Below are 14,172 nucleotides of genomic sequence, written 5' to 3' on the forward strand. Positions count from 1 at the left end.
AGGTCAGAGGCCTAACAGACTCAAAGCTTTCAAGATTTCGCCAAAAGGAAGGAACACCTTGGCTTGACCCATATCCAGAACCAGGCCCAGGCACTCCAAACTGGAGGATGGAGCAAAAGAAGCAGAAACTGAAATTCCCAGCAGGGAGCTGACACTAGGTAAAAACTGATTAGCAGCTGGTGTATTTGGCATGGGCCATACTTCTTGTGCCTGGTGTCCTATGCCTACAGGTGGCACTATAACCATATGGCCAATATCTAACAGATCTCTGCTGTATCCTTCAACTAACGGAAGAGAAAAATGGGATTTTTTTACTTACCGTAAAATCCATTTCTCTGAGTTAATTAACAGACACAGCGCTCCATAAATCATAACTACTGGGTTATATTGCCTCCTCTAGGAGAAGGACTAGGCAGAACAAAAAACACCTGGCTACACCCATGGGCTGTCCCTAGCTGGTATATAACCCCCCTCTCTGCTCTAGGTAATCAGTTTAGTAGCAAGCAGTATATAGAAGTATCAGAACTCCATAGAGGGGTGGGTGCTGTGTCCGTCGAACTCAGAGAAATGGATTTTTAGGGTAAGTATAAAAATCCCATTGTCTCTTTCGTTCATCGATGGACACACTCCATAAATCATAACTACTGGGACGTCCAAAAGCAGTGCCAAAAGAAAAATATGAGGGGTGGGGATAATAACCCAAGGCTAAACATAAGAGCCCTTAACCAGGATACAGGAGCCTTAACCGGGTCACAGGAGCCCCGTCTGGAAAAAAAAGTTTAAAGAATAACACCCCTCAAGGAACAGACCCTCTTAAACAGCAGTCTGCAAAACCTTGCGGCCAAAAGAAGCATCTGCAGATGGCAAAGTATCTACCTTATAATATTTTATAAAGGTATGCACCAACGACCAAGTGGCCGCCTTACAAACTTGGGATATCGATGCCTGATGACAGAAGGCCCAAGAAGCACTCAGTGCCCGAGTGGAATGTGCTGTGACAGGGAAAGGTGGAACCTGACCTTTAATGGAATAGACCTGCAGGCCGAGGTAATAGCCACCAAAAATCTCACCTTCTGGGATAACGTACACAATGGAATCTCCCGAATATTCCCAAATGGAGGTTTCTGGAGAACCGAAAGCACTGAATTTAAATCCCATGGAGGCAAAAGAGACCGTACAGGTGGAGCCATGTGTCAAACCCCATGAATTTAGGAATGTGCGAGGCTAGGGGGTCGCTGAATGAAGAAGATTGCCAGGGCAGACACCTGGCCCTTGAGGGTACACAAGACCAACTTCTGATCAAAGCCCCGTTGAAGAAAGGTTAAGACCTGAGCCACAGAAAAGGATTGAGGATGAGCGCCAATCGACCCATACCAAGAAATGTACGCTTTCCACGTACAATGGTATATCTTGCTGGAAGACGACTTCCTCACCTTCACCATAGTAGGGATCACTGATCCAGACAAACCTCTAACCCTCAGTACCTGGCTTTCAATAGCAAAGCAATTAAAACCAGCGACTGTAAAGCAGGATGGTAGATTAGCCTTTGGGACAACTGGTCTTCTCTAAAAGGAAGCCCCAAAGGGACATTTACGGCCACCAGGATGATTGGAAGATCCTCGATTCCTCGCAGGAACTTTAGAAGAAACCTGAGTCGAGGACGATACTGGCCTTACCGTGGCCCTTGGACACCTGCCAGAAGAACCCGTGATCTCGCCACGAACTTTGGTATCCTCCAGTGAAGCCGAACCTGTTAAAGGAGCTACATGTAGGACTGTACACACAGAACTGTCTTGAAGGTGGATACCACCAGACTCAGAACCCTTTATGCAAATCGGGAGAGAGAACTCTGTGTGTGACAGCAGCCGGTAAACTACGGCCTGTGGTTCCTGAAATTTGTCCAGAGAAAGGATCACCCTGGTCAGAATTAAAATCAGACCTAGGTAATTCAAATTCCCTGGACAGGGATAGGGGAGACTTTAGGTAGTTCGGATATTACCTGAACCTTTGCAGGAATTCAATCCGCATGAGGAAACCAAGGACATAAAAACCTGAAAAGAACAAACTTTGCCCCCTTTTTGGGTACCCCCAAAAGAAACATTTTGCGGATCCCCTTGATGCTCACAAAAGAAGTCCACAGGGCCGGAAACCAGCGAAGCTGTCCCCCCACCCCAATATTGGGTGAGGGAAGACCTTCATGCTAAAGTCTTGTCTGCTGGTCTGGAGAAGCTAGCTCTAGGCTTACCAGACCAAGGTTGCTTGGAACCTCCCGAGGAAGATTTAAAAGATCTATTTCCCTTATTCTCCATCCCAGAAGCACAAAATAATTTTCTATGGGCTGAGGAGGAGGGCCCCCTTCTGTGACAAGGCTCCTTCCCTTTCCTTGATTGTGGCAGGAAGGTACTTCTTCCCCCCCGTGATATCCTTAATGATGTCATCCAGGGCGATCGCCTGGAAAGGGCAGATCAATGAGAGCTTTCTTAGAGACTTTGTCTACAGACCAATTCTTAAGCCACAGCACGCATCTAATCACCACCGCTTAAACAGAAAATTTGGACAGCACAGGAGCTGTATCCAAAGCTGCATCACAAATAAACTGCAGCCCATGGACCAACTGGTCCGCTAAATCAACATAAGACCTGCTCACTCCCCAGGCCCTGGCACAAAAGCTTGGCCCATTCAGTTTGGGTCTGAGACACCAGCACTGAGGCAAAGATTTGCCGCAATGCTGAACCAGCCATAGTAAACATGCTGATTGCCACAGCCTCCAGTTTCTTTTTAGCTGGGTCCTTAAAGGACGGGGATTCCTCTACTGGGATCATGGTTCACTTTTGACTCCTCAAAAAGTTAACATACTGCAAAATGTTTGGGGACCACAAAGGGTCATTTTGGTTGTTCCCCATTTCTTACAGGAAAACTTGTCAAAATAAGGCACATAATAGAGAAACACCTTTGGAGTGCTTTGAAAATGCGTACCAAACGACACAGCCACGTCCGTGGCTACATCAGCCGCATCCTCCATTTTTAAAGTTTCACGCACTGCAGTGATAAGTGCATCTACCAGAGCTTTTTCATTCGCTGCTGCGACCAGGGAGGAATCATCCTATCGGATGAATCTGGAGGCGTGATATTATGTCCCCCTGGATGGGCCGCGTCCACGGCGGCATCAGGCACAAAATCAGAGGAGATGGTCTGAGCAAGGAAGGCAGGGGACGCTTCCTCCTGGGCCATTGCCCACATGCCACTTACACCCAGGACACTAAGGACTGCAGGACCGCCGTCAGTGCAACCATGGGAAGCTGGGGTTCCGAGGGACCTGCCACCTCCATGAGGGAGTCAGTGGGGGAGATGTGACCTTGAGGCTCCAAAAGGAAAAGAAGAACGTGCAGTACAAACACAATCTTTTGGCACCACTAAAGGATCTCCTCAAGGCTCAGGGTAGCTATCAGCAGAGAGAGAAGAGGGACCCCCAAGGACTCACCCTATTGACCGGAGGAGTGCAGAGAATTCGAACCCAGCATCATCATGGATGCTATCCCTGTTCATATGTCCCGGGCACATGAAGAGGAAACTGAGGAAAAAGAGGAAACTGAGGAGGAAGAGGAAACTGAGGAGGAAGAGGAAACTGAGGAGGAAGCGGAAACTGAGGAGGAAGAGGAAACTGAGGAGGAAGAGGAAACTGAGGAGGAAGAGGAAACTGAGGAGGAAGAGGAAACTGAGGAGGAAGAGGAAACTGAGGAGGAAGAGGAAACTGAGGAGGAGCTTTGGCATCCCCATGAGGCTTCGGTCGTCTCTCGAACTAAGTGAAAATTGTCCCAGCAACATCATCCGGCTACACAAACATGGCCGCCAACCGGAGACCAGCCAGAAAAGGGAAAATGGCCACGATCAGCAACAAACGAACGTAGGACACACATTAGGGGAGACTCCGTTGGGCATGCACTGGTCTCTGCACTGGGACCCTCCTGCACTATACCCACTCTTCAAACAGTGGGCCATGCACCCAGGGGGTATCCTACACTGGGACCCCTATAGACTACAAGGGTGGGACACAAAGTATGCCCAGGACCCTTACAGAGTGGGGATAGCAGGGGACACCCCGGGGTCTCCACTGCATTCTCTGCCCCGGGACCCCCACAAAACTCCAGGTCCAGACAGGGGGGAAAGGGAGTGGGGGAAGCCCAACTCACTCAGGGATTTAAGAATGGGGGGGGGACCTGGAGGTTACCCACGTCCACCCCAAAAAAAACATCAAAAGGGGAGAAGGGGGGACTGTACTCCATGTTGCGGTTAACGCTCCAGACAGAATCCTCGCCACCGAAGTAGGGGAGCTGTCGGCCAAGGGACCGCTACAACTCAGACCCAAGCCTAGACTTTGCGAGTCATTTAACTCGCGGGCCCGCCTCTGTCAATGAGGATAGGTCGCGGCCGACCCAGCGCATAGTTGCGGTCTGAAGGTTCTTGCTGGTTGGGCTGGGGGGGACCACTGGATCTAGATTATCCAGCCCGTCGCCCAGCCCAGCAGTTGATTGTAGATCTCCCGAAAGAAAAAACAAAAAATATGTAAGGAAGGAGAAAAAATTGCTAGGACCAGAGATCCCAGTCGGAAAATAAAACTGATTACCTAGAGCAGAGAGTAGGGTTATATACAAAGCTGAGGGCGGCCCATGGACGTAGCCAGGTGTTTTTTATTCTGCCTAGTTCTACTTCTGGAGGCAGCACAATAACCCAGTAGTTATGATTTATGGAGCGTTGTGTTGGTTGATGAAAGAAAGAGAAATATCTATACCACAATGTTGGCACTACTAAATGAACAACGGGTGTGCTGAAGAATTGAATTACAGTGCAAAAATTCCACAAAGTGTCAGATGTGATTAAAGAAACATTTTCCTGTTACATTTATTCCAGGTTGCAAAAACCTTTCTGTGGTAAAAATGAAAGCTACAATCTCTCCTTGTAGCAGATACATGGGTAAAAACTAAAACACACATTATCTGAGCACCGGTACAGGGCTGAGAATCATCATAAGCTTTAACCACTTGCCGACTGTAAGTATGAAAAAATATATATATATATATATATATATATATATATATATATATATATATATATATATATATATATATATATATATATATATATATATATCTACGTCGGCGGTCAGCCCCTCACAGGCAAACTGACGTAGGTCTACGTCGCTTGCTTGTGAGGGTCTAGGGAGCGAGCGAGAGCGCGCCCCCGGAGGCGCGCTCCCGCTCCCGCGTGGTCACGGACCCCCCCGCGCGTGTGACCGGCGGACCCGATGTCCGCCAGCCACTCTGCGATCGGCGGGGGAGAGGGAGAAAGTCAGGCGGCTTGTGTAAACAAGCTGCCTGTCATTCTCCCCTGTGTATGAGAGATGATCATACGGTTCTACTATGTAGAACCGTTGATCACTCTGCATACAGCTGAAGCCACAGCCAATCACAGTAGAAAGCATGCCCCTAGGGACACACACAGCCCCTCCCTCTCAAATAAAGTTAACCCCTTCACTACCAGTGTATTTTTACAGTAACAGTGCATATGTATAGCACTGATTACTGTAGAAATGTCACTGGTAACCCCAAAAGTGTCAAAAATGTCAGTCAAGGGTCCGATCTGTCCACCGCAATGTCGCAGTACCGCAAAAAAAAAAAAAAAAACGCAGATCGCCGCCATTACGCGTTAAAAAAAAAAACAACAAAAATGACAAAAATCTTTCCCTTTGTTAGGAAACGCGATAACTTTTGCACAAACCAATCAAAATACGCTTTTTGCGATTTTTTTTACCAAACATAGGTAGCATAAAACAAATTGGCCGAAAATGTTAAAAAATTTTGATTTTTACATTTTTTTGGGGGGGAATTTCATATAAAAAAATGTGAAAAATATTGCTATTTTTGCAAAATTTACGCTCTTTTTTTGTTTATAGCGCATGATCAAAAAATCGCACAGGTGATCAAATACCACCAAAAGAAAGCTCTGTTTGTGGGAAAAAAAGGACGCCAAATTCGTTTAGGTACAGCTCCGCACGACCGCGCAATTGTCCGTTAAAGTCACGCAGTGCCGAATCGCAAAATACCCCCTGGTCGTTTAGCAGCCAAATCCTCCGGGGCTTAAGTGGTTAAGAAGCTGGTCACAACTGATTACTCAGTAATCTATACAATCAGCACTCAGGAAACAAGTGGTAGAATTCTCATTGTAATAACTCATAGAAAGGATAGAATTGGGTATAGAGGAGACAGGATGTAAACATAAATTGACAAAAAGGATAATTTCAGTATTGCATTTGTGAAACAGTACACAGATAAAAAAAAATATATATATATTTTTTCATACTTACAGTGGGCAAAGTCTTTTCCAGAAAACAACGCAGGAAAAGAGCCAGTTCTGCTGATGTAATCCTATAGCTCATTAATGAGACTAACAAATCAACCAGCACTTCCTGACAATCTAAAAACAAATATATGTTTAGAGCAAAATACACAATAAAAACACGAAGCATAGTGGAGTACCAAACCGAACATTAAAAAAAAATGCAGGGCTGTCTTAACAAGGGCATGAACATGTGAGATTTTTACATCCACATGCAGACGGACAGTGATCAGAGACTGTTTTTAGGCACCCAATCATCTTCAGGGTCCAGGCACACAGGCTGCTTCTACAGGCGTTTTGTGTTTTGCCTAGAAGCAGCTTAATGTTATCCTATGTATTCATGCACATTAGAATGTTTAGAGGCATATTTTAAGCTCAGCGTTAAGAGGTAGGAAAAAAGAAAACCCTTCTAGTTTGTGTTCCTGGAGTTTTCTGGCAGAAAAAATTGATAAATAAATGATATACACTCCTAATACGCATAAACAAGTGTACAAAAATGCTATTATATATATATATATATATATATATATATATATATATATATATATATATTACACACACAAGCATTTTTTTTCCTGCCAAGGGACTGCCATTATTTTACGCTCATTGTGCATGGAGTCTTGAGATTAACAGGGGTTACTGTAAAACACATCATGGCAACAGACTAGGAATACATTAAACCCCAGTTATATCGCGGTTCAGTTTTTGCTGTCCCGGTATATTGCGATTTTTTTCTGTAAGACCCATTCATATTATTTTACTAATTAAATCATTGTTAATGAAATAATTTTGTGTTTTCCATTGCTCTTGCTCTGTCTCTTAGTATCTTTTATGTGTTTAAATGGGTTTCTATTGTTTTAAAAGTGTGGTTAAAGACCTTAAAATGCTTTTAAAAGTACAGTGAAAGTTAGAAAAACATGCCTACAGTGTATTTAAATAGGGTCTTTCTATTTTGCGGATTCTCAATTTTCATGGGTAGGTCCAGAACGTAACCCCCGCGATGGAGGGGGGGTTTACTGTATATTTTTATTCATTTTTGCTATGCTAATCTGCAATGACATCAAAGAGATGAACATAAGTAGATATCTAGCAACTTTCTCTGAAACCAGGAGGTTGCAGTATGCACAGACATAAGATTGCCATTCATTCTGATCCAAAGTGGGCAGGCATCACCTATGGGAAATCTGTACCAAGAACATTATGTTGGTAGGCAACAAAAATGCAAGCTACCCGACTGCTATGCTGACAGAGCTACTTTAATTATATCTAGGTCACTGGGCTGAGTTAAAATAAAGCATAGAATTGTTCATCTTGTGCGTGTTAAACAGATGTGTCATGGGCATGTCACTGGCACATAAGAGACATGCCCATGATCAATAGGCTTAAACTAGTCAGCAAATAATGGCTTACTCTGCATATCACAAGGGGTCTTCCAGGCACAAAGTGCTTTCTTAAAGAGGAGCTATGCATAGAAATTAAAGACTTATGTTTCAGGGAATTTTTTCTGAGCAGTACCCTAAAACATCTACCGTTTGCCTTGAATTCCTCCCAAAAATTATCAGTACACTTCCTTACATTGGACTGTGCCTAGACACTCCTGTTCTGCAAAATATTAGCTACAATGGCAAGAAAAAAAAAGTATACGAACCCCTTGGAATTAACTGGTTTTCTGCCAAAAAATGTGATCTGCTCCTCATCTAAATCACAACGTGCTTAAAGTGATAAGGCAATTTTCTTTAAGTCATACTTACCCACTCTGTGCAATGGTTTTGCACAGAGCAGCCCCGATCCTCCTCTTTTGGGACCCCCACCGGCACCCCTGGCCCCTCCCTCCTGTCGAGTACCTCCAGAGCAATAAACTTGCAATGGGGCACTCAAGCAGGTGCGCTCCCGAGCCGCTGCTTTTTGTGTCAATTCAGACACAGAGCAATGGCTCTTCCCCGTCCCACTCTCTCTCCACACTGGCTCACTGGCTGTGATTGACAGCAGTGGGAGCCAGTGGCTCCCGCTGCTGTCTCAGTCAATGAGGAAGAGTCCCCAGAGAGTTGATGCTCTCATGCACATAGCTGGTTCGAGAGAGAGCTCAGGTAAGTATTATAATTCTAAGTAATTAAACATTCACAGTGCTGGAGGAAAAAGTAAGTGAAACCTTGGGGTAATAGCTTTGTTGAACCTTCTTTGGCAGCAATGACTTCAAGCAAGTGCTTTCATTAGCTCTGGATTAGACCTGCACAAAGTTCAGAAGGAATTTTTGACTGTTTTGCTTTACAAAAGTGCTTCATCTTAGATACATCTGTAAGATATCTGGTACTAATGGCCCTCTTGAGATCATTCCACAGCATCTCTAGGTGGTTAGGTCTGGGTTCTGACTGGACCACACCAAAAACGCACATTTTCTTTTTCTGAAGCCAGTCTGCGGAGGATTTACTTAAATGCTTAGGGCCATTGTTCTGCTGTATCACCCAACTTCTACTAAGTTTTAGCTAGCGGACAGTCACTGACATTATCCTTTGGGATATTTTATTAAACTTGGGAAAAAATTTTCCCCTTAATGATGGCAAGTGGTCTAGGCCAGTCAGTGATGCAAGCCCAAATCAGGATTTTCACTCCACTATACTTCACTGTTGAGCTGATGTTTTGATGTTGATAAGCTGTACCCTTTTTGTACCCTTTTTGCACCATACATAGTACGGAGTATTCTTTTTTACCAATTTAAACTCTTGTTTCATCAGTCCATAAAACATTTTCCCAGTAGCATGGTTTGCCAAGGTGTTCTTTGGAAGACTTCAGGCATGCAGCAATGGTTATTTTGGAGAGTAACAGCTTCCTCTGTGGTGTTCTGCCATAAACACCCTGACTGTTCAATGGATAATAAGTTTATGAATAGGGATGTTTGCCAGTTCCAGTGATGTCTTCAAGCCTTGAGCCTTTACTTGTGGGTTCTCATTAAGGATTCAGCATTGTGTCATAGGAGTCATCTTGACTGGGTGCCCACTCCTAGTAAGAGTAGCCAACGTACCAAATTGTCTCGATTTATAGACACTTTGTCTAACTATCAACTGATGGATGCCTAAACAATTTGAGATTGCTTTGTATCCCTTTTTAGCCTTCTGCAGATGTAGCCGGGTGCAGCCAGATAGGCGATTCTTTGCTGACCCCTTCTGCTGCTGTGAACAGTGATTAAGCAGCTGCAAGTTCCCCTCAGCCGCACACGGCAGACTGTGAGCAGAGTGGGATGTGTGCATCAGCCCCCGCTCATCCTCTCCCCTTTCTGGCAGCTACAGTGAGACAGTCAGTGGCAATGGGGAGGAGGATGAGGTCTCCTGCAAATTAAACTTTTATTTGTAGCATTGTACAATGGAAATGAATGGGGGCTTGGACTACAAGGGACATAGATCCCTGCACAGAGTAGGCAGCACACAGGAATTTTCATAGGCATTCTGGAGAGATCAAGGTCTTTTGCCAAAGGGAAGCCAAGCTAAGCAAATCTCTTGCTGGACCTGCCACAGTTGCACTAAAGGGACAGATGCAAAAACCCTTGTGCAGACAAAGAAGACCTACTGCATGTGCTTATCTGCCTACATCTGAGAGAAGGGGAACAGAGGGCTGAGACCTTTGAAAAAAAGGGGGAATGTATAGGAAAAGCTCCTGACACAGAAGCACTTTTTTTTGTATATTAGTGTTGTAATTGAATAAAAATTTAGCTTGAATACAGATGTTTACATTACCTTTTTGTGAAAATTGTGAATTTAGCCTACTGAGGAGAGATTAAAGGAAAAGCACACCCAAAGCTGGTATACTAAAATCTGTTTGATAGCCCAATCATTGGTTTATGCCTTAATTAACTGCATTACTTGAATACATCATGTAATCCACCACAAACTGTTTGACCCATTTCCTGTGAAGTGTTACAGTGGTAGCATCCTAACCCTTAATTTGCACAGGCCTTCTGTGGGTTAGTAGGGATCAAGCAGTTTTAGAAGTCACGGCAGAACAGAGGACCCAGCATCACCAGCGGCTCCTGCGGGGTAAGCGCTACACAGACCAGCTACTCTTGATCGGATGTCTTCAGAGAACTCTTTGTGAGGCATGGTTCACATCAGCTGATGCTTTCTGTGAATAGCAATTTTAAAATGTTTTTCATCAATGTAGCGCTAAACCACACCTACTAACCTATTTCATTAACTGGACTCCAGGTGTGCAAACTACTGAGTCAAATTTGCTTGTGTTGAAGTATCTAGTTTAGGAGTTCAATTACTTTTTCCTCCAGCACTGAATGTTTAATTGGGGTGTTCAATAAAGACAAGAAATCAAAATTGTTTGTGTGTTACCAGTCTAACCATTGTGTCGGTCTATTGTTGTGACTTGACGATTTTGGTCACAGTTTAATTTACTTATGAATTTATTTATGAATTCACGAATAGGGATTTTCTTTAGGCATCACTTAGTAAACATCTTTTTATTTTATTTTTTTTGCCTATGTGCATTCAGAAAAACAGGATTTTGAATTATTGTAAAAATAATTTTCTTGGAGTACATTAAGGGCACATTGAGTGAAGCGATTTTAGTTGGTTATGCTGCTGTTTTCAGGAGACTGGATGCTGGCAAACAAAGCTCAAATGCAAAGCCTAGTACAACCACTCCTACTGCCAGCATGCCTCAGTTTTGTAGCAAGTGATAGTAGAAGTGGATCATATAAACAGACGAGGGGCTCACGCAGGAGCAGTAGGGTCAATAGGCCCACGCAGCCACAGTTAGAGAGCCCCTAGAGGGCCATATTTAGATATGATGCAGCTTCCCTTCCTTTTGCCGACTATGAAACTAATATTGTCACACCAAAAGCCCCACAATTTAGGTACCAGAGCAAATGAAGCTCCATCAGGCTCTGAGCACAAAAGGGCAAAATACAAAGTCACCAAATCTGAGGTCCTGAGTGGCCCTGTTCTCCCCAAAAAGACACACTATGGATAGAGAGGAAGGATTCGGCGAATGTGCGGTTTCCACCAGTTTTCACCCCTTTGGTGGGCACTCTCCCTTGGGAGCTTTTAAGTACAAGGATCTACCAGATGGATGCACTGTGGCACTGCACCAGACTCAAGCTACGCACAGGTGTCCAAGCAAGTGCCTTCAGCAGAGCCTAGTGCTCAAGGACACATTACTGGGTACGGTGTCCTTGACAATAATGAGAATCAACTGATCAGAAAGGCTGCAAGACTAGCCCCTTCTGGCTCTGTGGCAACTCTGAAAAACATTGCTAGAAGTCAAAAAAGAAAAAAAAAATTAACTAAAGGCGAAACTTTTTTTTCGGTTTGGGATGGAATGGAGAAAGATTATAACAGCTTTTATTATTGTCTGTACCCACATTAATCCTGTTTACCATTACCAATGAAAGTTAAAGTAAAAGAAAATCCCAAATTTCAGATTGACATCAGAGAAATAATAGTAGGGAAATCTTCCAATAGAGGACACTAGTTTGGTCGTTTGACCTCATGACACCTCAGGATTCCCTCTCACTTTGTTTTGTTATGGGAGAGGAAGTGAAGGGAAGGGAAATATTCTTTTGGAACACAGATGGCAAAAAAATAAAACCTGACAGGGGTTATAATCCTCCTTACTCAAGCAACAGGGAATAAAAAAAAAATAATAAAAAATTGATTTTTGTAAAATCTTACCGTAAAATCCTTTTCTCTTAGCTCATTGACAGACGTAGTCCTCGGTGATACCCCACCTTCGGGTTATGTTGCCTCCACAGGAGCAGGACTAGACAGGAAATTAAAAAGCTCTGGCCACACCCTAGGGGCAGTCCCAGAGGGTATATCCTCTCTCTCTCTGCCTCAGCAAATCAGTTATGTGAAAAAGCAGTGCTTAGAGAATTTAACCCAACCCAACTCCAAAACAGAGGGGCGGGGACTACGTCTGTCGATGAGCTAAGAGAAAAGGATTTTACGGTAAGATTTTACAAAAATCCATTTTTCTCTAGCGCTCATCGACAGACGTAGTCCTCGGTGATACACCACCTTCGGGACGTCCCAGAGCAGTATCACAAATGAGGGGTGGGAAAATGGAAATCAAATCCCAATCTAGAAGGCCCAACCGGTGCCAACTAGAAGTTTACAATGCTCATCCTTAATGATGAGACTCAACAAAAAAGAGAAAAATTTTTTTTTTGCAAACAGAAAAAACCCTCGAGGTAGACCACCGGTCTCCTCAAATTGCGGCCTGCAAAACCTTGCGGCCAAATGAGGCATCCGCCGACGCCGTCACATCAATTTTATAGAATTTTGTAAAGGTATGTACCGACGACCAGGTGGCCGCCTTACATACCTGGACCACTGACGCCTGATGGCGAAAGGCCCAGGAAGTACTGAGCGCTCGAGTGGAGTGCGCCCTAACAGGGAACGGAGGACTCTGACCCTTAATAGAATAAGCCTGTACCACCGTTTGTCTAATCCATTTGGCAATGGTCGCGGCAGATGCAGGCAAACCCTTTCTGGGGCCATCCGTGATCACAAAAAGTGAATCCGTCTTACGGAATGATTCCGTAGCTTTCAGGTATACCCTGATTGCCCGAACCACATCTAAGGAATGCAACGCATGTTCCCGATGATGCTTGGGCTGAGGACACAAGGAAGGTAGTACAATATCTTCATTCAGATGAAAATCTGAAACCACCTTAGGAAGAAAAGATGGCTTAGGATGAAGTACTACCTTATCCCTATGAATCACTAGGTATGGGGACTGGCATGATAATGCAGCCAGTTCTGACACCCTGCGAGCAGAAGTAATAGCCACCAAGAAGGCCACCTTCTGGGATAAAGTAAGCAAGGGAATCTCCCTGATGTTTTCAAAGGGAGGTTTCTGTAGAAACGACAAAACCAAATTAAGATCCCAGGGCGGTAAGGGCGCGCGGACTGGAGGAGCCAGGTGCCGCACCCCCTGGATGAAATTCCGCACCAAGGACTTGGTAGCTAAAGGTTTCTGAAAGAAGATTGCTAATGCTGAAACTTGACCCTTGATGGTGCTCAAGGCTAGCTTCTGCTCAACCCCTTGTTGCAAAAAGGCCAATATTCGAGTCACCGAATAGGTACGTGGAGGAAATCCTAAAGATTCGCACCACGCAATATAAGTCTTCCATGTGTGATAATAGACCTTGCTGGAAGTCGCTTTCCTTGCTTTAATAAGGGTAGGAATGACTGAAGTAGACAAACCTCTGTCCTTCAGTACTTGGGTCTCAATGGCCAGGCCATTAAACCCAGCGACTGTAAAGCATGATGGTAAATTGGTCCTTGAGACCACAGACACTCCCTGAGACGAAGTTCCCACGGAACGTCTGCGACTAGCATGTCCAAGTCGGCCAGGCCGGCTTGAGGAGGCCAGCCTAGAATTTCTAGGACCACTGGCGCTGATAGAATCTGAACCAGGCGTCCCTAGAGGTATCTGGCCCCGACCATCCGAGAAAGTCTGGTCGTTTTCTGTTCCCACACATTTATCAGATACCTGATTGTTATCAGGAAGGGTGATCTTTTCTGGTTGAACCTCAGCGTACGAAGTCACCCGACTAGAGGCTACTTGGCCTATCTGGTCAACCACATCCGATTCCTGTGAGGTATAGGGACTAATCTTAGGAAAAGGTAAAGGAAAAGATCTATTCAGGGAACGGTAACTACCGCTTCCTGTAGTACTTAAATGTTGGAAGGGAAGAATCGCACCGGTAGTAGTGGTTGAAGCTCGATCTAATGTCCTGAATACCGGTGAAAACGTCCCCCCACCCTGAAACCG

General features: G+C 44.6%; 1 protein-coding gene across 1 annotated transcript in view; it reads right to left on the reverse strand.

Moving 5' to 3' along the window:
• Positions 1-14,172, reverse strand: part of LYST (lysosomal trafficking regulator) — a 409,773-nt gene that overhangs the window by 286,087 nt on the left and 109,514 nt on the right. Inside the window, exon 10 of the mRNA XM_082252534.1 lies at positions 6,362-6,471. Coding sequence (XP_082108660.1) covers positions 6,362-6,471 — 110 coding nt within the window. The remainder of the gene's footprint in view (positions 1-6,361; positions 6,472-14,172) is intronic.

The sequence above is a fragment of the Pelophylax lessonae genome, assembly GCF_965119305.1.
Source record: "Pelophylax lessonae genome assembly, chromosome: 3".
Classification (NCBI taxonomy): Eukaryota; Metazoa; Chordata; class Amphibia; order Anura; family Ranidae; genus Pelophylax; species Pelophylax lessonae.